The 22683-nt window shown below is 46.2% G+C and overlaps 1 protein-coding gene across 1 annotated transcript; it reads right to left on the bottom strand.

The window, feature by feature from the left end:
* Positions 1-1272: 1272 nt before the first annotated feature.
* On the bottom strand, positions 1273-22374 carry LOC138363148 (uncharacterized protein PF3D7_1120000-like). The gene is made up of 3 exons (XM_069322142.1): positions 22208-22374; positions 21334-21566; positions 1273-1946 (listed from the first exon to the last, which is right to left on the bottom strand). The coding sequence occupies exons 1-3, from the start codon at positions 22372-22374 to the stop codon at positions 1273-1275; spliced, it is 1074 nt and encodes a 357-aa protein (XP_069178243.1).
* Positions 22375-22683: the final 309 nt, after the last annotated feature.

Genomic DNA, 22683 nt, shown 5'->3' with positions numbered 1-22683 from the left:
TTATTTGCGTAAAAAAATTTTGTATTGCTGGAAAAGTGCATACAGTTGCGCTATTCTGGAGTACAGAGAGAAAGAGACGCATTTATATACCGACTCATTCATATGACGGGAAAGGCTTTTAGGATAATTACCAGCCATTGGGGTGACGTGGGCTGGGTAAATAATACAGTTTGGGGTTAGGAACCGAACGATAATTCTGGTATATAAGTCTATATTAGATAATGGTGGGGTGGATATGATGGGAGGTGTGGTGTGGTGTGTGTTGTGGTGGTGGGTATTCGGTGATGTGTGCGGTGAGGAGACGGATAGCCTGCTGTTGTGGAGGAGACAGCATGCTGTTGTGGAGGAGACAGCATGCTGTTGTGGAGGCGACAGCAAGCTGTTGTAGGAGCGAGAGCATGCTAGTGTGGAAGATAGGAGGCAGAATGCTACGATACTTCTCTCGCAGGATCTGTGACAGTATTAATCTCGTCTCTTAACTTCCATTAACTTTTTTTTGTAATCCCTGCTTATAAGCAATATATTTTCATTTTCAATATATTCTGGGCGTCTGTTGGCATTTCATTTCCTGATTTTATTGCCCATTTCTCAGTTTATTTAATATTTTCTAAGTATATTTGGTTGTTACAACTTCACAACTCATTTCGCTCACACGTTACAAGTACTGAAGTACTCCCATGTGGTGGTAAAACCCATCACTGTCGACATGTTCCTCTTCCAAGCTTATTGGTCTTAATCTAATGATCGTCTACTCTGCCGCTCGTCTGTTTTATGTTCACATAAAATATTGGGTAAAGGTCACTAACAAACAATAAAATTCATAGGATCAGAAGAATGCTTTGGCTCGTCATACGCAAGTTTACTTTCCAGATTCAACAGCCTAGGTGAGTAACCCAGGTTTACAAAGATTTTTTCCTTAACAATTATGACACTATTAGTACGTTCATCGTACCCTTCCTATATGTATATATATTTGCAGGAATATATTATTTACGTAGAAATGTATAAAAAAATTTGAATAAATAATCCTAAAAACACTTCCAAATATATCATTTAGTAAAAGCAATTATATTTACAAAATAATAGTAATGTTAATATTTCTGATTTGGTTATTGTTATACAATTTTTTTTTATTTCTTAAAGGAACCCATCAAAAGTTACGCTAATTCTCAGAATGTTTACCTCCACGTCCTCAGGGTGATTCTCTGCACATTGAGGAGCTCAAGCATTAGCCAAATTGCAGCTCTCTATAACTTGGTCGGCAGCTGCATATTATTGCCTGAAGTTTCTGTAGAAGTTTGAGGTAACTGCTTCAACTATGGGTCGCTGCTGGCCCTTGGGTATAATCCCCAGACTCTCCTTACCTTTGGGTCGTTGCTGGGTCTTGGATATAATCCCCAGACTCTCCTTACCTTGGGGTCGTTGCTGGGTCTTGGGTATAATCCCCAGACTCTCCTTACCTTGGGGTCGTTGCTGGGTCTTGGGTATAATCCCCAGACTCTCCTTGCCTTGGGGTCGCTGCTGGGTCTTGGGTATAATCCCCAGACTCTCCTTACCTTGGGGTCGTTGCTGGGTCTTGGGTATAATCCCCAGACTCTCCTTACCTTGGGGTCGTTGCAGGGTCTTGGGTATAATCCCCAGACTCTCCTTGCCTTGGGGTCGTTGCTGGGTCTTGGGTATAATCCCCAGACTCTCCTTACCTTGGGGTCGCTGCTGGCTCTTGGGTATAATCCCCAGACTCTCCTTGCCTTGGGGTCGCTGCTGGGTCTTGGGTATAATCCCCAGACTCTCCTTGCCTTGGGGTCGCTGCTGGCTCTTGGGTATAATCCCCAGACTCTCCTTGCTCTTGTCAGTGATCTGTTGTTTATCCAGCTTTCTCTCTGACTTTACACCAGCTTCCCCATGTGACCTAACTTGTTTGATGTCGAGTTTACGGCCACAATAGCCTACTGACCAACTAAGCTAATTGTATATACACTGAGAAGATGGGTATACACTTTTCGGTAAACTATATGTATCCCTTGGATGCTCCTACTGAAATTTATTTTGTTGCATTTCACAGCAATTTCACACGCTGTAGCCATCCTGTTCCCCCCCCCCCCCCTCATCCTCTTCCGGATTACTGGATACTTTTCCAAACTATCTCAGATTATTCTGTATTTGTATCTATATTTAAAAGTTTAATATCTCTGTATATTATATTATCATTATATTTATTTTTCAATTCCTTTGTTTCTATCTTCTGTAGTTATTTTAAGCAGCCTTCTTCATGTCTTTGTTTATGTCTTGAAGGGGGACATATATTTTTTACTTCTAGCGAAGCCCAAAGACTGTTGTGGCATTTTCTTAGCACCTAGCAGGACTAGGTGCCACAAGCATCTAGCAAGACTAGGTGCCACATGCCTACCTGCACTTGCTGGTGCTATGAGGTCAGGTTTTTATGGATTAAAGCCATAAAACCACTGTTTAGGATTATTGAAGCCTATCGAATGTCCGGAGTATTGGGCTTCCGTTTTCTTTTTTCTATCTTTTAAAGTATTTGTTTTCATCCCTAAGCTATTGTTAGATTACTGGTAAACTCTTCGAATGTATATTATAAGTGAGTATACAGCTTTTGGTATGTATACCTTGCGTTGAGAAGAAGACAGAGGTTCTGCTGGTAAATGCACGCTTATACCCACGTTTGTACCCACACTGTACCCACGCTGGTTTGGTACCTTTTACCCACACTGTACCTACGTTGGTACCCACGCCTGTACCCATGCTGTACCGAGAGATTTATACCATTCTCATTCCCCACAAATACAGTTGAAATCATGCCCACATTTCCCCTTGGAATCTTATTACAAGAAACTAATAAATCCCACACAAAAGCAGGTTTCTAGAGAGCTGGCGAAGGTCTATTTGAACAGTTAAGGTATTTTCAAAAGACAAAATAAATATTAGCCTTTAAATTTCAAAATAAAGTAGCAATAACTGCTTAAAAATAACACTTTTGTCAGGTAAATGTTTTAGTAAGCCTAGCTGAGGCTGTAAATAAAATTTTTCACTTTTACGGAAAACAAATTTACAAAAAAATACTGAAAGCAGCTCAGGTTTCCCGCAGATGTAAATACTTCCTCAACACTTGAAGGGAAACGCGGGTCCTCCCGAGGGGCAATAATCCTTTCAGTAGTTTCACGTTTAAAATCATCAGGGGAAAGAAAAAGTCAAATTTCCTTCCGTACAAAGTTTGAAAATACACATTAAATCAACTATCATGTTAATTTTGTGTTAACTTTGCTATGTTGTGATAAAACACGAACAGTGTGGGTGAGCGGGAGGCTGAGATTGGGGGTGGGGAGGTGGGGGGGAGGAGACAGTGATGGGGAGGGAGGATGGTGCCACCTGGGAAGGGTGGGGGCACGGTGCCACCTGGGAGGGGGGAGGCACGGTGCCACCTCACGTAGAGCCTATTGCCTTAAGTAGGCGTAAAGCGGAACGTGCAGCATTAAACAAGTGGCTGGGAGTCCAAGAACTAAAGCTCAATCCTGCAGGCAGCAAAAATCCCAGAGTACACACACACACACACACACACACACACACACACACACACACACACACACACACACACAACTAACAAACTTTTTGGAATTCTATGATAAAACTAGCAGTACCCGGCCACGCGTTGCTGTGGCTCAGCAACCTTCCCTGTCCCCTCACTCCTCTCCACCATTCCCCTCTCACCCGTCTCCTCAGCCTCCCCACCATTCCCCACTCCACCGTTCCTTCGTCCTCCCCACCATTCCCTCTTCCTTCCCACCTTGCCCCACTCCCCTGTCCCTTCGTCCTCCCCACCATTCCCTCTTCCTTCCCACCTTGCCCCACTCCCCTGTCCCTTTGTCCTCCCCACCATTCCCTCTTCCTTCCCACCTTGCCCCACTCCCCTGTCCCTTTGTCCTCCCCACCATTCCCTCTTCCTTCCCACCTTGCCCCACTCCCCTGTCCCTTTGTCCTCCCCACCTTTCGCGCCCTTCTCCATTCCCCCATCCCCTCGTCCTCATCATCCCAAACTCCCCCGTCCCCTCGTCCTTCCCCACCATTATCCCCCCTCCCTTGTCCCCTTGTCCTCCCCACCATCTCTCACCTCCGTCCCCTCGTCATCCCCACCATTCCCCACTCCCTCGTCCGATGCCTTTCCAAATGGTCTGATGTTCCCATCAGAAAATTGGAAACATCAAGTGATCTGATGTTCCCATCACTGAAATATAAGAAAAACCGTTAAAAAATGAAATGAAAATATGAAAAAATAAAAGATAAACTATATTCACAAAATGAACGGTATGATAAACAACACACTTCAATTCCAACGCAATTCACACAAAATAATTTAATCAAAATGAAAATAAATCAAAATCTATGAAAATTCAATTTATCAATGCAATCAGAAACATTGAAATGGAATTGTAACATATTTAGTATAGCATGTGTGTTGCTCTTACATGCAACAATGGCGCTGTTTTTTTTTTTTAAGAAAAGCATAGTGTTACCTGTCACAGGTATGGCATCTAAACTTATACTTACGAGATGAACGGTATGGTAAACAACAGCTCAATTCCAACACAATGTCACACAAAATAATTCAATAAAAAATAAAATAAATCGAAATCTATAAAAATAAAATTTATCATTGCAATCGGAAACATTGAAAAGGAATTCGTGACATATTTAGTATAGCGTGCATGTTGCTATTATGTGCAACAGATGGCGCTGTTTTTCAGAAACGCATGTTTTTACCTGTCACAGGTGTGGCATCTATATAGTAGGTATATAAAAAGATGCGCCTATTCGAATGTAACATTGTGTAAAAATTCCAAAGCAATCGGTGTAGAACTTTCGGAGATTACAGCCTATGTTGCTCTTATACCCAACAGATGGCGCTGTTTTAAAAAAAAAATGTTTGTTCCTGTCACAGGTGAGGCCTGTATATAGTAGATATATAAAAACACGCGCCTATTCGAATGCAACGTTGTGTCAAAATTTCAAAGCAATCGGTAAAGAGGTTTCAAAGATTTCCCTCATATGAAAAACACATGAAAAACACATTTTTTTTTAGAAAAAGCATGTTTTTTGTTTTTTTTTACCGTCACAGACGTGACATCTATATAGTATGTATATCAAAACCTGCTCGGATGCGAATGGAACATTGTGTGAAAATTTCAAAGCAATCGGTCAAGAACTTTTGGAGATTAGCGATTTTGAACAAACGAACATTTCCATTTTTATTTATATAGAAGATAGCGAGGATAAAGCAGGACAGAGAAGGTTGGGCAGACTGCATATTTCTGGACTGTCAAAAAGCCTTTGATACAGTACCACACGTGAGACTGCTATTCAAGCTCGAGAGGCAGGCGGGGGTGGGGGGAAAGGTCCTAGCATGGATAAGGAACTACCTAACAGGAAGGAGCCAGAGAGTTACGGTAAGGGGCGTGAAGTCGGACTGGCGAACAGTAACGAGTGGAGTACCTCAAGGATCGGTGCTGGGACCAATTCTATTTCTAATATATGTTAACGACATATGTAAAGGAGTAGAGTCCTACATGTCGATGTTCACGGATGATGCAAAGTTGATGAGAAGAGTTGTAACAGATGAGGATCGCAGGATCTTCCAAGTGGACTTGAACAGGTTGCAGAGATGGTCAGAGAAATGGCTACTGGAGTTCAACACGAGCAAATGTAAAGTTATGGAGATGGGACGAGGTGATAGGAGACCAAAGGAACAGTACACAATGAAGGGAAACAGCCTACCTGTAACGACTCTAGAAAGAGACCTGGCCGAGGACGTAACACCTAATCTAACTCCTGAGGCACATATAAATAGGATAACGGCAGCAGCGTACTCTACACTGGCAAAAGTTAGAACATCATTCAGAAACCTAAGTAAGGAGGCATTTAGGGCGCTTTACACTGACTACGTGAGGCCAGTCTTATCATGGAATCCCCCAACCTGAAGAAACACATAAGGAAACTGGAAAAGGTTCAGAAGTTTGCAACGAGACTTGTCCAAGTGTTACGAGGGATGGGATATGAAGAGCGCTTGAAGTAACTGAGCCTTACGACACTAGAAAAAAGAAGGGAGAGGGGGGAGGGGATATTAAAAGGAACGTATAAAATACTCAGGGGGAGTGACAGAGTGGACATAGACGTAATGTTCACACGGAATAGTAACAGAATGAGAGACATGGGTGGAAGTTGGAAACTCAGATGAGTCACAGAGATGTTAGGAAGTTTTCTTTTAGTGTGAGAGTAGTAGAAAAATGGAATGCACTTAAGGAGCAGGTTGTGGAAGCAAATTCTATCCATAATCTTAAAACTAGGTGTGATAAGGAAATAGGACAGGAGTCATTGCTGTAAACAACCGATGACTCGAAAGGCGGGATCCAAGAGTCAGTGCTCTCTTCTGCAGACACAAATAGGTGAGTACACACACTATTTAACACCAGGGACACACGAACTAAGGGACACAGGTTGAAATTGAGTACCCAAATGAGCCACAGAGACATTAGAAAGAACTTTTTCAGTGTCAGAGTAGTTAACAAATGGAATGCACTAGGAAGTCATGTGGTGGAGGCTGACTCCATATACAGTTTCAAGTGTAGATATGATAGAGCCCAGTAGGCTCGGGAACCTGTACACCAGTTGATTGACAGTTGAGAGGCGGGACCAAAGAAACAAAGCTCAACCCCCGCAAGCACAACTAGGTGGGTACACAAACAGGCAAAAAAAAAGGTTTTCACAATCTTTGCCAACAAGACAAACGCAGGAATTTTTACATCAAAGTTTTAGTTTTCTCTTCTTAGCTCCTCTTTCTCTGTCTGTCTCTGTCTCTCTCTCTCTCTCTCTCTCTCTCTCTCTCTCTCTCTCTCTCTCTCTCTCTCTCTCTCTCGAACCTGCGAGTTGTTGTGTTAAAGTGTTTCTGGGTGTAATGGGCCCATTAAAAATTGGAGGCGGGAGAAGGCCTAAGTACTACAACTGGGGTGATATGGAGGCGGACTAGGCCTACGAACATCACATGGGGTCAATTGGATACGGGATAGTCCTGAAGTTGACACCTGATGGCAACTGAAGGCTAGGTAGGCCAACGGACCTCTGGTCATATGGAGGAAGGATAGACCTATGGACCACACTTGGGGTCAGTTGGAGGCAGGATAGGCCTATTGACCAAACGTAGGGTCAGTTGACTCATCCTCTCCACTATTATATTGTCACCTCTCACCATTATTTTCTGTAGAGGGGAGAGTGAGAGTTGATACGCTGAGAGGGGAGAAGAGGAGAGAAGGAAGAGGAGAGAAATGGGGTTAGAAGAGTGGAGGAGATGGAGAGGGAGAGTCGTGGGAAAGGGGATGAGTGGAATGAGTAAGAAAAGGACGTTATTAAATGTACAAGATAATCACTGCATCAACCTACTTACTGGCAGCAAGAAAGCCAAGGTCCAAGAGCTGAAGCCCGGACCTGCTAGCCCATGGTGGCTAGTAGATTTAGTTGAGTACACATACAAAGGCTTAACCTTTTTGCTTGTAATTTATTTTCCTATCTCTTTATCTCCACAAAACTCTGACTTCGCAAAAGCAGAAGATAAACAAACTCTTTGTCTTCCTATCTTGCTTGCTTGCTTCCTTCCTCGTCCTGTCAGAAGCAAGGAGCTGATAGCTAAAACTTCCCTAATGCAGTATTCACACATCCTTGCTCGGAGGCTGCAGGGGTCTTCTTGGCGCAAGCTCAGCATCTCATCTCCTCTCTTCCGCGGAGAAGAAACGACCCGAGTCTCTTGGGGGATGAGACGGTCTGAGGGTTAGTGGTGGAAGTTGTTGTTGGTGGTGGTGTTGTAGTGGCAGGTGTGGTTGTGGTGGCAGGTGTGGTTGTGGTGCAGCGGCTCTACGGGGGTGTTGGTGATGGTTGTATTGTTGTTGGTGGTGGTGTTGTAGTGGCAGGTGTGGTTGTGGTGCAGCGGCTCTACGGGGGTGTTGGTGATGGTTGTATTGTTGTTGGTGGTGGTGTTGTAGTGGCAGGTGTGGTTGTGGTGCAGCGGCTCTACGGGGGTGTTGGTGATGGTTGTATTGTTGTTGGTGGTGGTGTTGTAGTGGCAGGTGTGGTTGTGGTGCAGCGGCTCTACGGGGGTGTTGGTGATGGTTGTATTGTTGTTGGTGGTGGTGTTGTAGTGGCAGGTGTGGTTGTGGTGCAGCGGCTCTACGGGGGTGTTGGTGATGGTTGTATTGTTGTTGGTGGTGGTGTTGTAGTGGCAGGTGTGGTTGTGGTGCAGCGGCTCTACGGGGGTGTTGGTGATGGTTGTATTGTTGTTGGTGGTGGTGTTGTAGTGGCAGGTGTGGTTGTGGTGCAGCGGCTCTACGGGGGTGTTGGTGATGGTTGTATTGTTGTTGGTGGTGGTGTTGTAGTGGCAGGTGTGGTTGTGGTGCAGCGGCTCTACGGGGGTGTTGGTGATGGTTGTATTGTTGTTGGTGGTGGTGTTGTAGTGGCAGGTGTGGTTGTGGTGCAGCGGCTCTACGGGGGTGTTGGTGATGGTTGTATTGTTGTTGGTGGTGGTGTTGTAGTGGCAGGTGTGGTTGTGGTGCAGCGGCTCTACGGGGGTGTTGGTGATGGTTGTATTGTTGTTGGTGGTGGTGTTGTAGTGGCAGGTGTGGTTGTGGTGCAGCGGCTCTACGGGGGTGTTGGTGATGGTTGTATTGTTGTTGGTGGTGGTGTTGTAGTGGCAGGTGTGGTTGTGGTGCAGCGGCTCTACGGGGGTGTTGGTGATGGTTGTATTGTTGTTGGTGGTGGTGTTGTAGTGGCAGGTGTGGTTGTGGTGCAGCGGCTCTACGGGGGTGTTGGTGATGGTTGTATTGTTGTTGGTGGTGGTGTTGTAGTGGCAGGTGTGGTTGTGGTGCAGCGGCTCTACGGGGGTGTTGGTGATGGTTGTATTGTTGTTGGTGGTGGTGTTGTAGTGGCAGGTGTGGTTGTGGTGCAGCGGCTCTACGGGGGTGTTGGTGATGGTTGTATTGTTGTTGGTGGTGGTGTTGTAGTGGCAGGTGTGGTTGTGGTGCAGCGGCTCTACGGGGGTGTTGGTGATGGTTGTATTGTTGTTGGTGGTGGTGTTGTAGTGGCAGGTGTGGTTGTGGTGCAGCGGGTCTACGGGGGTGTTGGTGATGGTTGTATTGTTGTTGGTGGTGGTGTTGTAGTGGCAGGTGTGGTTGTGGTGCAGCGGGTCTACGGGGGTGTTGGTGATGGTTGTATTCTTGGTAATTGTTGTCACTCTAAATCTAAAAATATACCATCTAAAAATGGTGTAATGTAAACCTTCCTCCAGTTCTCTCCTGGTTTTATACATCATGTTGATGTGTTTAGCCAATATTACCGTCCTGTAAACTCTTGTTTCTGTCTTCCTCCCTCCCTCCCTCCCTCTTCACCCCTTCCACTTCCCTCATTCTCTTTCATTCCCCCCTCCTCCTCCTCCTCACCCCGCCCCCTCCTGCAGTGAGTGATCTCCATCCGTACAATTACCGGAGGCGGATATACAAAGCCTCGTGCTACTGCACCACCGCCATATTCCACTAATTACAGGACCTGCCTGCATTTTCTTTATATGGCAGACTGAGTCATGCTACTTCCTTCCCCCTCTTGCCGTCTTCCCCTCTCTCTCTCTCTCTTAATTTCTTAGCCATGAGCCGCGGGGTTCCCCTTGCTTCTCTGTATCCATCTTTGGCTTCTCCAGTTTCATGTTTTCTCTGAATTTACTTGGGGAAGCAATTATGAGAATGCACCAAGCCTGGAATAATTATAGAGCACTTGGAAGAGATGCGAAGTCTAGGCTGGGTTATGGGCTACTGCGATATAAGCACTGGGTGGGGGTTCGATGCTTAGGCATGTGGAGCATCGGGGGATCGAACAGTGATCCTGCAAGGAGGGAGGCCGTCCCCCTCAGCCAAAAAGGTCATAGCGAATGGCAGAATTTGACAGAACCCGTCCATATGTTTGTCTGCATATACAGTACTCCTGTCAACAACACAGTTGTGGAACTGGTTACAGCCTCTGTCAGTACAGGTGTGTCATATCTGTCAACATCTGTCAGTACAGGTGTGTGTGTGTGCCACTCCTGTCAGCTACATGTGAATGAAGGTAACTACGGTGTGTTTAGGCGGTCGTTGCCACAAACCAGATCGTTATGTGTAATTGGACGTATCGGAAACCCGTAATTGGAAGTCGTGTATACTGGTATGTTTTTCTCCTCAACTGTCACTCCCGTCATGACACTCCCCTCCTGTCACTCCCCTTCTGTCACTCCCTGTCACTCCTCAAAATCCTCCAGACAACAATGACCCCCAAGACAGGCTTCCCTCACGTGCAAATAAGGCTGATTAAGCCATTTAAAATCCCAGAATAATCGGCTTAGATCTTTGCCGGATAAGACTGTTGAGTTGGACTGCGGCTTAAGGGACCAAAAACGGGCACATGTTAAAGAAAATTTGGGTCTTTAAATAGGAGTTTTTTTTAGGGTTTGGGGGAGTGACCTGATAGTTTAGACTTGTTAGTTGTTAATGGTTAGGTGTAATGGCTGTTAAGGGTTTGATGTGGTGCCATTTTCGGGTTAGTACCAATTAAGGAATATAATTAGTGGTTGTTATAAGTTAAATCGAGAGTATTCTTAACATATAACACCTGAAAGAAAGATCATGGGGAGGAATGTTGACTTTTCAAGCAAACCAGAATATTAGTAGTAGTACCCGCCAAACACACACCGAAACTACGACGTTGGTACAACGTTCGAACAAGTTTTAACACCTCCTAACCAGTTATAATAACCAATATAGCAAGTTGTAACAACGTTCTAGTACGTCATAAACACGTTAAGCCAAGATGTAACAACTTTATTACAAGTTGTAACAAGCGGAAAATAGAGACAGTTTCGGTTTGTGTTTCCAGGGTAGGCATCCATCAGTCTCAGGAGACTATGGAGTTGCGCTCTGGTTGTCGGTCTGGAGTGGCCTCACCAGGGCACAAAGCCAGGGTAGGTTGATTCGGGGGAGAAGCTGTTAGCCAGGCAGCAGGTCCCCTCTCTCCACGGCGCTGAAAGTCTCCAGTGGAAAGGCATACGCCAATACGCTTATCTTGAGGTTATCTTGAGATGATTTCGGGGCTTTTTAGTGTCCCCGCGGCCCGGTCCTCGACCAAGCCTCCACCCCCAGGAAGCAGCCCGTGACAGCTGACTAACACCCAGGTACCTATTTTACTGCTAGGTAACAGGGGCATAGGATGAAAGAAACTTTGCCCATTGTTTCTCGCCGGCGCCCGGGATCGAACCCGGGACCACAGGATCACAAATCCAGTGTGCTGTCCGCTCGGCCGACCGGCTCCACCACCGGATTGGTTCAAGCGCCGTCGCAGGAACTGTGAGTTCCGGGGTTGACCTCGAAGGTGGTGAAGAAGGGCTCAGGGACCTCCAACCCCAGAGACCGCCGTGGTCGGGGCCGCAGAAGAACCACCCCATCAAGGGTATGAACGACCCCAGCCACCTGAAGCAGAGCCTGGGGGGCCGCACGACCCTCAGGAGGTGGGCGTCCCGGTCCCGCACCTACGGGTTCCAGACAAGGATCGTCACAGCCCCTTTTCACCCGAGGCCGGCCTCCTTCAAGACCAAGTAGAAAGAAGAGTGATAATTATTAAATACAACAATATTAAATACAACAAGAATATTAGCGTGTGTTCTTTCGTATCACTGCGGCTATCGTAAAGAATCGTTCGGTAATTATCAGGAGACAGGACTGAACCATTACGTTGGTTGGTTGGAGACGGCAGCACGGGGCAGCAGCACGGGACGGCAGCACGGGACGGCAGCACGGGACGGCAGCACGGGACGGCAGCACGGGACGGCAGCACGGGACGGCAGCACGGGACGGCTGCACGGGACGGCTGCACGGGACGGCAAGCCACCCTGACTGCCACTCTTGTGGACGTTTTATGTATCATAAAAAAAGGTTCACTGTATTTTATACTTGTGCTCTGCGGCGTCAGTCCCCAGCTATCCTTCTTCCCTCCCTCCTAGATTCTGTCTCTCCCAGGTCCCCCCTTCCTCTCTGCCTCCTTATCTCCCTCTCCCGTTGTCCACGTCGCTCTCACCTCATCACGCGGAGGACCGACGCAGTTTTTCCCTCTTCCTCGAGGCCAAAGTTTTATCTCCTGCGACTGAGTAATGATGATGGATGAGTCCAAGAGGGTAATGACTCGGACCCGCCCCTGCATAAACGTTTGCCTCCTTCTCCCACCTGCCCACAAACGTTTCTTTGGAAATGTTTGTGGCGTCGAGGATTCGGCTCAAGTTTAGTAAAAACGTTTGTGTTCGTCGCTTCGAGTCTTGGCGGTGTTGCGATGGTTTTCTCTGGGTATTCTTCTCGGTGAGGGCCCGTTTTCCATTGGGTTTTTGCCCACGTGTTTTTTTATTTTGTATTTTTTTGTGCTGGAACGTTTGTCGTCAAGTGGTCATATGTGGTGGTGAGGGAAAGGATAACACTTCATGCGCTTGAATGTTGCTCAAGATCCCACTAGACTCTTGCAAGATCGTCGTGCAGAAAGCTTCTGGCAAAGATGGTGATGGTTCAAGAGGTGTTTGCGTGCGTGTGTGTACTCACCTAGTTGTACTCACCTAGTTGTGTTTGCGGGGGTTGAGCTCTGGCTCTTTGGTCCCGCCTCTCAACCTGCAATCAACAGGTGTACAGATTCCTGAGCCTATTGGGCTCTATCATATCTACACTTGAAACTGTGTATGGAGTCAGCCTCCACCACATCGCTTCCTAATGCATTCCATTTGTCAACCACTCTGACACTAAAAAAGTTCTTTCTAATATCTCTGTGGCTCATTTGGGCGCTCAGTTTCCACCTGTGTCTCCTTGTGCATGTGCCCCTTGTGTTAAATAGTCTGTCTTTATCTACCCTATCAATTCCCTTCAGAATCTTGAATGTGGTGATCATGTCCACCCCCCCTAACTCTTCTGTCTTCCAGCGAACGTGTGTGTGTGTGTGTGTGCGCGCGCGCGCTAAGGTGCATAGTCAAAAGATTTAAATAATTCCAAGATAGACGCTGCTAGAGACTTTTCTGATCAAATGAAAAGTAGAAACGAGACACTTAGGTCAAGTTTGACATTTTAACTTCCTATGTTTGGCCCCCCCGTCTTACGGAACCACACAAGTACCAGGACCTCGATGCTTCATATCATCTGAAACTGTCTGTACTTCTCCCTTGAGCGTTGTTTTGCTTCTCCTGGCGCCGCTGCCACTCACATTCTTGATCACCGAGTTCGTGGCCCGGGGGTTTCTTGCAAGATTTAAGTTGGATATTGATATTCGTCAATATTAATGGGCCAATGACGTTCTGTTATGATGATGGGCTGCGTTTATCCCTTTATTTATTATTTCCGTCAGACCCTGGGTTCGAGGCCCATTTTTACCTCTTGACACATTCTTCCGTCAAAAGTTTGATCCCCTCCTTCTGCCAATATTATAACCGGAGTTTTCCCTCCGGCTGCAGCGTTTCACAATCCGGATAAGTGTCATCTCTTGTCTTGCAGCGTCTTCGCCACCATCGGACAGATTGGTTAGTATTATCCGATGGGTCAATCAGTGCCTCATGGGACTTGATTCATCGATATGGCTCAGGTTCGAGGTTCCCGGAGGTCTCCGGGGGAGCGGAAGGTGGTTCTCTTGTGGAGGGTGTCCTCTAGGGAAAGTTAGATTCTAATGTCGGTTATTTCCTTGCCTTCTAGGAAGGGAGAGTGGGTAAGAGCATGGTTATCTTTGGGGAAGTGTGTCTCTGAGGGTTGACAGCACTGGACGGCAGGCTGTCACGGCTGTCTGCATGGTATGAAGGCAGCACCGGACGGCAGGGCCACCGTGGCTGCCATGAATGGCACCCCACACACACACATTGCAGGGTTTGCTTGTATTTCTGTCGCCAGATTCCTTAATACCAAACCACAGAGACTCGGAAGACAATTGAGCACAAGCTCAAGAAATTCGAAGATGTAATATCCACACCGTCAAGACAGCAGGGCAGGAGACAACCCCATAAAAAACAGATAGAGTCCAGCTCGTCGGAAAGCGACATTGATGAGTCAATTTCAGGTCCACTAAGAACCTATACACCAATTGCAACTTCCATGGCGTGTTCATCAGACTCCATGGATATCACGGAATTATCAGCAAATTCCAAGAACCTAGAGGTCTAAAGATCCTGCAATGGAATGCGCAAGGACTGCGCACTAAATTGCAACACTTGCAATGCATAGCAGCAACCAAGGGCATAGACATCCTGATACTACAGGAGAGCTAGCTTCGAGCCGGATTAGAACCTAAAATCTCAGGCTATTGAGGCTTCTTCCTTCCATGGATCAATGGGCAATCCAGGGGATGTGCAATCTATGTAAAATGTGACCTGATCTCCAAGTCCATAACCAGCCCACCCAATTGTAGAGCAGGGACAGAGGTAATGGGAGTAACCATTGAGCTAAGACACGACAAACTTGAAGTGTTTAATGTGTACAGGTCTCCACATGTCGAAATGGATCTCTCTGTGTTATTTGGACACGCGACAACAACAAACACAATCATTTGTGGAGATTTTAATGCCCATCATCGATTGGCACTGGGCTCGAACAGAACAAATGAAGCCGGCATACACATTACACATCTACTGGACCAGCTTCCAGAAATACAAATCCTAAACAAGAATGAACCTACCCACATCCAAGGAGGCAGATTAGACCTAACCTTCGTTTCAGCCTCCCTAAGAGATGCAGCAACATGGTCAGTTGAGCCCACACTCACAAGCGACCACTATGGGGTCCAAGTTGATCTTCAGTTAGACCTACCCACCCCACCTCCGCCTCCATCTGAAGCCTGGAACTTTGCTTTAGCAAACTGGGACCGATTTCAAAACCTCATTTCAGAGTGGCAAAGAAACTATGATCTTCCCGAAGACATTAATCAGGCAGAACAAGAATTTGTCAAAGCGATTCAAAGTGCAGCCAACCACTCAATCCCACCGAAAAAACAGTCCACCGGACACCATAAAGATCATTGGTACTATTGCGAACGTGTCAAAGAACTCAACCATAGACTCAACAGAACAAGAAAGCTATACAAAAAGCAGCCAAGTGACCGCAACAGGATCTTACTTTGTGAGGTCAAGGAACATGTGCATCGAGAGACCAGACAAATAAAAGAACAAAAGTGGCTGGAATGGTGTTCACACCTGAATGAACACACCTCTCTCGGGGAGATGTGGCAGCAAATTCACCGAGTCAAAGGGAATAAAACACCTAAAGCTCCACACCCCAAAGATCCTCAACAGGAAGCCGAAGTACTGGCAACCAGGTTTGCAGAGAGAGCAGCCAGCAATCAACTTCCACCAGATGTATTAGCAGTACAGACCGGACTAGAGGAAGAAAGATGGCACAGAATCCTTACAGCATGTGAAGAAGTCTCTGACACTAATGCCCCTTTCACACTGGATGAGCTCAATCGGGCTAAGAAAAACTCCAAGGATACATCCCCTGGAGCCGACAAAATAACCTATAAAATGATTAGAAACCTCGGCCCAGAGGGAGACGCTGCATACCTAAGGTTAATTAATTTAGCCTGGACTTCTCAAACTAGACCTTCTGCTTGGAATAGAGCAGACATAGTGCCGATCCCAAAACCCAAAGATCCAGCTAATCTCAGGCCCATCTCTCTCCAAAGCTGTGCAGCCAAGACGGCTGACAGAATGGCACTGAACAGACTGGAGTGGAAAATGCCTAAACTGCACCATGATATGTATGCCTATAGAAGAGGGGTTGGCACAGTGGAATGTATTACAACTCTGTTAGCCCACTTGAATGACAGACCAGGAATGCTGATATTCCTGGACCTCGAAAAAGCCTTTGAACTGGCTAGCGCCCCAGCTATTCTCTGCTGCCTCATTGACAAAGAGGTCAGAGGCAACCTGCTCTCCTGGACCAAAAACTGTCTCATAAACAGAGAAGCAAGAGTAAAACTTCATGGCACAGTCTCTGAGTACAAAAGACATGAAAATGGTACACCGCAAGGAGGTATTCTTAGCCCTCTTCTCTTCAACTGTTTAATGGAAAGAATAATGAGGTTGAAACTTCCACATCACTGCAGGCTGCTAAACTACGCGGACGACTTTGTCGTCATCATAAAGGGAAGGGATACGGCGCGCCTTGCACCCAAATGCTTAGACTGCATCAGTAAAGAGGCAAAACAGATTGGGATCAAACTCAACCCCTCAAAGTCAAAGGCCATGCCCATAAAAATAGCGAAGCCCAACATCCAACTCACAGTACAGGGTCAACCAATAGAATGGGTCGACACCTATCAGTATCTAGGAATCATCCTGGACACACACATGAATTTTAATGCTGAGGTCACTTACTTGAGAGATCGAACTGCGGCCCGGACGGCAATCCTCAGGTCGCTAACCTCCCTTTCTGGAGGAGCCAATCTGCAAGTCCTTCGCACATACTATGTACAGGCAGTCAGATCAGTGATCGATTATGCCGCACCTGCACTCACATATCTATCACACCAACAGTGGAAAAAGCTTGAAGTTGCCCAAAACAATGCTATGAGAGCTGCACTGGGAGCTCCCATGTGGACCAGGCTTGAAACTCTTAGACTGGAGACGGGTTTGCCCTCTCTATAAGAAAGAATATCACAAAGGACAGCTACAATTATCAGTAAGATAATTATTTCTTCTGATCCAATCCCAGTACGGCAGGCCTTGGTGGTTGGACTAGGCCAAAACAATGGAAACTCGGGCTGCAAGAGCAGGAAAAGTCGTAAACAGACTACATTTAAAAAGCATGATTCTTGATAGAGAGGGTGATCATCCACACCCAAATTACACTCCTTCCGCGCCGTGGGAAGAGCCTACTTTCAAAATTGTAATAGAAAGTCTCCCAATGAAAAAGGCTGCCTATGATCCGACAATCCTAAGGCGCATAATAGAAGAGCAAATGTATAGCATAGCAGTAGCAGGAGCCACCCACATCTTCACAGACGGATCGGTGGACACAGAAAATGAGAGTGCTGGCGCTGCAATTTGCACGACCAGCGTTCAGGCATATTGGAGACTGGGAGGAGTAGTATCATCAACCCAAACTGAGCTGTTTGCCATACAACAGGCATTCACATATGTGATTGTACAAAACACTCAAAATGCAATCATACACACAGACTCAAAAGCTGCACTTCAAATACTAGGACAAAAACAGTGAAAATAACGTGGAAATAATTACCACCATTTTGTATCTTGGAGCAGTCGCTAAAGGCAAAGGACTCAACATAACCTTAAACTGGATCCTACCCCATATTGGAATCCCATTAAATGAAAAAGCTGATGAAATAGCTAAATTGGCAACTCGTCATCCAGTGATACATAAAACAATTCAACCCAGCCTAGAGAACATAAAAAACATCATCACCAAAAAACTCTCACATCTCAACAAAGCCGACCTACACCAGAGAATAGCTGAAGGTTCGCCATCTGCAACATGGTATCTTCAGGCAACCAAATTAGAAAGGTTAAATATCCCAAAAGGAATCCACAGGGAAATAGCAGTTAGGCTATATAGACTACGTCTAGGTTACAGATGCAACTGGGAGATTGGTGAACCCCGACAGAGAGAGTGCATCTTCTGCCAAACTGTCACAGAAAAGCCATTACTTCACTATCTTCTGGAATGTGAAGCAACCAATGACCTTAGAAGAGCTTTAAGAGTTCCTGAATCATGCAGTGGCCACCCTGAAGCCATCAACACAGCCACTCTCCTGGTCAACAAAGGTGTCCAGCAGCTGGACACCCTCATAAAGACTGTGAAGCAGTATCCTCCCCCGCGATAACAGCTTGATGATCAAATGCAACCTCAGAATACTGAGAAAAAAAATCGTACCACTTACGGGCAATTCATGCCCGTGCCACCTCTTGGGTGCCTTAATCTTCATCAATCAATCAATCCTTAATACCACTATTCTTTGGCTGCTGCTAGCAACTCCTGGGCCTCACCCCTAGTGGCAACACACTGCCTTAACAGCCTCCTCCTCCTTAACTACCCAGCTAGCAGGAAAGAGACCCGGAAATTGCTTAATGGACGCTTTTCCCCCTCACCTCCCTCTCTACACCACCTCTCCCTCTCTCTCTCCTCTCTCTCTCTCTCTCTCTCTCTCTCTCTCTCTCTCTCTCTCTCTCTCTCTCCTCTCTCTCTCCTCTCTCTCTCCTCTCTCTCTCTCCCTAAATCTGTTCTCCCTCATCATTAAAACATTCCCTCTCCTTCCCCCTAATCCACACACTCTAGGCACACCATAGGTAGGAGACTTTACCCTAAAAGAACAGCCTGCTAAATAACATTTTTTTCGTGAATTAACTTTAATTTCGGCCGCTTTTCAGATGTTAGATTGTATTCATGTTAGCATGTATTCGTGTTAATATGTATCCATGTTAGCTTGTATTCTTGTTATTATGTATTCAAGTATTCGTGTTAATCATGTATTCACACGAGCAAATATTTACCACGTAATAAATTACTCGACCGTGAAACAATTAAGCATCGCGACACCCGGAATGGTTGCTGTATGTTCACACCGTCTTGTAAGTGATCAAGGTGAAGGAATTATCAATGATCAAGATAGGTCAACAGCCCTATCTGACCTTTGATTACACCCGCATTGTTAGTGTGTGTGTACGTCTCATGGCTTCAGCCCGTCGTATCCGGAGGGGGGTTATAGCTAGGACAGGGAGCTGGGATACGAGGACAGGCAGCTGGGATACGAGTACAAGGAGCTGGGATACGAGTACAGGGAGCCGGGATACGAGTACAGGGAGCTGGGATACGAGGATAGGCAGTTGGGATACGAGGACAGGGAGCTGGGATACGAGTACAAAGAGCTGGGTTACGAGGCCACGGAATTGGGATACGAGGATAGGTAGCTTGGATATGCGTACAAGGAGCTGGGATACGAGGACAGGGAGCTGGGGTACGACGATAGGCAGCTGGGATTCGAGGACAGGGGGCTGGGTTACGAGGACAGGGAGCTGGGATACGAGGATAGGCAGCTGCGATACGAGGATAGGCAGCTGCGATACGAGGTTAGGCAGCTGGGATTCGAGGATAGGCAGCTGGAATACGAGGACAGGGTCAGGAGAAAGGGAAAGGACGGTGCTCAAACACTTGGGCCATCGGGGATCGAACGCCGACCCAGCAATGACCGAGATCCTCACCTTACCCACCAGTCCAAGGGGACATTCTTTGAGTAACTCAAACGATACTAAGAAGTTCGGGATATTCATGCCCGTGTCACCTCTTGGGTGGCTTAATCTTCATCAATTAATCACTGTACCTTTGGGTACAGTGCCCCTGTGGGTACAGTGCCTCTGGGGTACACCGCCCTGTGGGGTCCAATATCCCAAGGTCCACACCCTGTGTTCGCACGAAGTTGTTGACAACTTACAACGTTAAGTTACTTAAATAATTTTCAAGGTGTCCATTAACTCCAAATTGCTTTACCTGAGACATTATAAGCCTTCTGAGCTCGTCTTGCCCAATGCCCCTGCAAAATCCAAGGTTGAGACGCACGTGTTCTCTCATTCTAAACTCTCGTTCCGTTCTGAAATCACCTGATTGATACTTGCTTGATGGGGTTCTGGGAGTTCTTCTACTCCCCCAAGCCCGGCTCGAGGCCAGGCTTGACTTGTGAGAGCGTATTCTTTGATACTATTCTATTACCTCTAAACCCAACCTCCTAATTGGTGTTTCTTATCAAGGTTGAGTCTTTCTTATCGAGTCTTTCTTCAAAGGGTTTTCCGAGATGAAGAAATTGGTGTAGTTGTGTAGTTATGTCTTGAATTGTATTTCAGTGGAGAGTTACAAGCCTGGCTTCCTTCCAGGTATGTAGCCAGGTTTGCTAGCTACTTGTAGTCTTGAAATGGGTTGCAAGGAGTTGCAAGTAGAAGCACACGTCTTGTAAGGCGTTTGTGGATGTGGTAGTTAAGTGTGGTTGGGTTGTTGACATCTGCAGTGTTTGATGCTTTTGGGGTTCATGAACTCCTGAAGTGATTGTCCAAACTATTACTGCTAGTGACTGTGGCAGAGGGTCCCTACCACTAGTGACTGGCAGAGGGTCCCTACCACTAGTGACTGTGGCAGAGGACCCCTACCACTAGTGACTGGCAGAGGGCCCCTACCACTAGTGACTGTGGCAGAGGACCCCTACCACTAGTGACTGGCAGAGGGCCCCTACCACTAGTGACTGTGGCAGAGGGCCCCTACCACTAGTGACTGGCAGAGGGCCCCTTATATGCAGCTATTGTCAGCTTTTCCGTTCATAAAAATAATCCACTAAATTTTTCTGCATTTTGGGCTAATTCGAGATTTTATTTTTTAGTTTTTGAAAAATGCGAATTTGTTGGACTATGTTTTTAAGAGTTGTAACATATTTTAATTTTTTTCTTGCATTAGTTTGTTGTTGTGGCTTTGAGAATGTTTTAGAAGAAGTTTGTTGTAATTGGTCGTTTCAGTTTGTTTGTTCTAGTGAGTTGTAATGTGTTGACGAAGTAGAATTCTAATGCCTTTTTGTAGTTAGAATATGTCACACACACCTGCCTTTTCTGGTCATATATATATGTTACACTTTAAACATGCGCAATATTAGTGACTTGTCCTGTCACAGAAAAAGTACCACAAACACCTACGGGCTGTGTGTGGTACTTTGTGGTACACGGGGGTCACCATAGCCCGTGCTACTTGCAACTTTTGTTCCGAGTAGCTGAATCTAAAACCACAAAGACCCATTCGTGGTAAAGTTTATCGAACGACGAACACCTACCACCCTGACTATGACTGACAGACCTCCGCTTCTGACCCTGAGACCATGGGGTCGCCACACACACACACACACACCAGTGGCCCGAAGGTGAACCCCGTCCCCCAGCACGTCAAAATGACGTGCTCTGCATGAGGACCTCTACGTGCTCTGCATGGGGCCTCTATGTGCTCTGCATGGGGCCTCTACGTGCTCTGCATGGGGCCTCTACGTGCTCTGCATGGGGCTTCTATATACACTCTCCCTTCCCTCAGTTTGGTCTCTCCCGAGTCCCAAACATCCGCGCGTGCTGGTACACGCTCGGGCTCCATGTCTGATTTGGCTGGAGGTGATTTGGCACTTCAAATTTGTCAAGTGCATTCACAATTTGAACATTTATAGACTTTGTACTGCTGTGTGAAGTGTGTGTACCTTCAGACAGCTTTGATTTACCAGCCTTGACCTGGTGTTTATCTGCCTTGACCTCTTGTTTACCAGCCTTGACCTCTTGTTTACCAGCCTTGACCTCGTGTTTACCAGCCTTGACCTCTTGTTTACCAGCCTTGACCTCTTGTTTACCTTCCTTGACCTCTTGTTTACCTGCCTTACTGAATTCCTCCCGTTGTGGCTTCTCTTGCTTGCTTCTTGCTTGCTTCTTTAGTGATAAAAGTTTCTGACTCTTGAGGCTGAATCTTAATACTTTATTTGTGGTTAACCACAATTATAGTGAGTTGTTGTAGTTGATTGTTGTAGTGAGTCATTGAGGTGGGTTGTTGTGGTAGGTTTATTAATGTCTTATTGTAATATAACCTTTATCGATTTCCTTCACAGTTGATTATTTCTTGTAATTTATGTTTGTCTTATCTCTTTCTCTCTCACGTCTTCTCTTCTACTCTCTTTCTCTCTCCTCTTTCTCTCTCTCTCTCTCCTTCACTCTCCTCTATCTCCTCCTCTCACCATACACCCATACCCCCATTTCACAACTACGAGTTATCAAAACTAAAACAGGAACTTTTGCAGATAAAGTTTTAATGAAAGCTCCCTTGCGCTGCTCCCAGCGCGGCGGCGGCCCCCCCGGCTCGGGCCATTCCCACTCTTTATATCGCCATGCAGGAAATCCGCGAAAATCCCGCGGCCGATTTTCGCGCATACGCAAAGTGATGACGGAGATAGCGGAACGCAGACGGTAGGAGACGGTCGTTTGTCTTGCAGTTAATACTACTGTTTCATACCAGTATTAACAAAAAGGCATTATTATTTTACTGTTTTTATTAGGGAATGGTTGGAGGGTTTGTACCTAGGCGTCCTATAGAGTTCTGGGAGGTACCTAGGAGTCCTATAAAGCCCTATGAGGTACTTAGGAGTCCTATACAGTCCTAGAAGGTACTTAGGAGTCCTATAGAGTCCTAGAAGGTACTTAGGAGTCCTATAGAGTTCTGGGAGGTAGTTAGGAGTCCTATAGAGTCCTAGGGAGTCATAAGGGGCTGTACCCATTATATGGCACAACTATTCTATTGTACGCAATCTAATCATAAATAAAAATAAGTGGTTTAGACAGGGAGTAAATATTCAGGTTTATATATGTGCATTTAGATAGAAAATAAAGTTGTATGCATTAAATAAAATGATGTTTGATGTTTGAGAAGTTAAAGGATTCAGTAATATTGGAAAGTGGTTCTGGTGATGGTTCAGACGAAGGGGCAGCGACGTGTCCCTGGAAGATTACCTGCCGTCTTCCCCCTTCTTTCCCTTCTCTTACTTCTTTCCCCTCATCTTCCTTCTTCCCTTCCTCTCAACCCTCCT

The sequence above is a fragment of the Procambarus clarkii genome, chromosome 10 (genome assembly GCF_040958095.1).
Source record: "Procambarus clarkii isolate CNS0578487 chromosome 10, FALCON_Pclarkii_2.0, whole genome shotgun sequence".
Classification (NCBI taxonomy): domain Eukaryota; kingdom Metazoa; phylum Arthropoda; class Malacostraca; order Decapoda; family Cambaridae; genus Procambarus; species Procambarus clarkii.
The sequence above is the reverse complement of the archived record's forward strand: the minus strand, read 5'-3'. Positions and strand labels throughout refer to the sequence as shown.

Bases quoted from the DNA above. Each gene is read 5' to 3' on its own strand.
- LOC138363148 (XM_069322142.1), bottom strand. From the start codon at position 22,374: ATGGGTACAGCCCCTTATGACTCCCTAGGACTCTATAGGACTCCTAAC. The intron at 21,567-22,207 runs GTACCTCCCAGA...ATTAAGATTCAG, and splicing joins GGGCTTTATAGGACTCCTAG to CCTCAAGAGTCAGAAACTTT. The intron at 1,947-21,333 runs GTAAATCAAAGC...GTTGGTCAGTAG, and splicing joins TAAACACCAGGTCAAGGCTG to GCTATTGTGGCCGTAAACTC.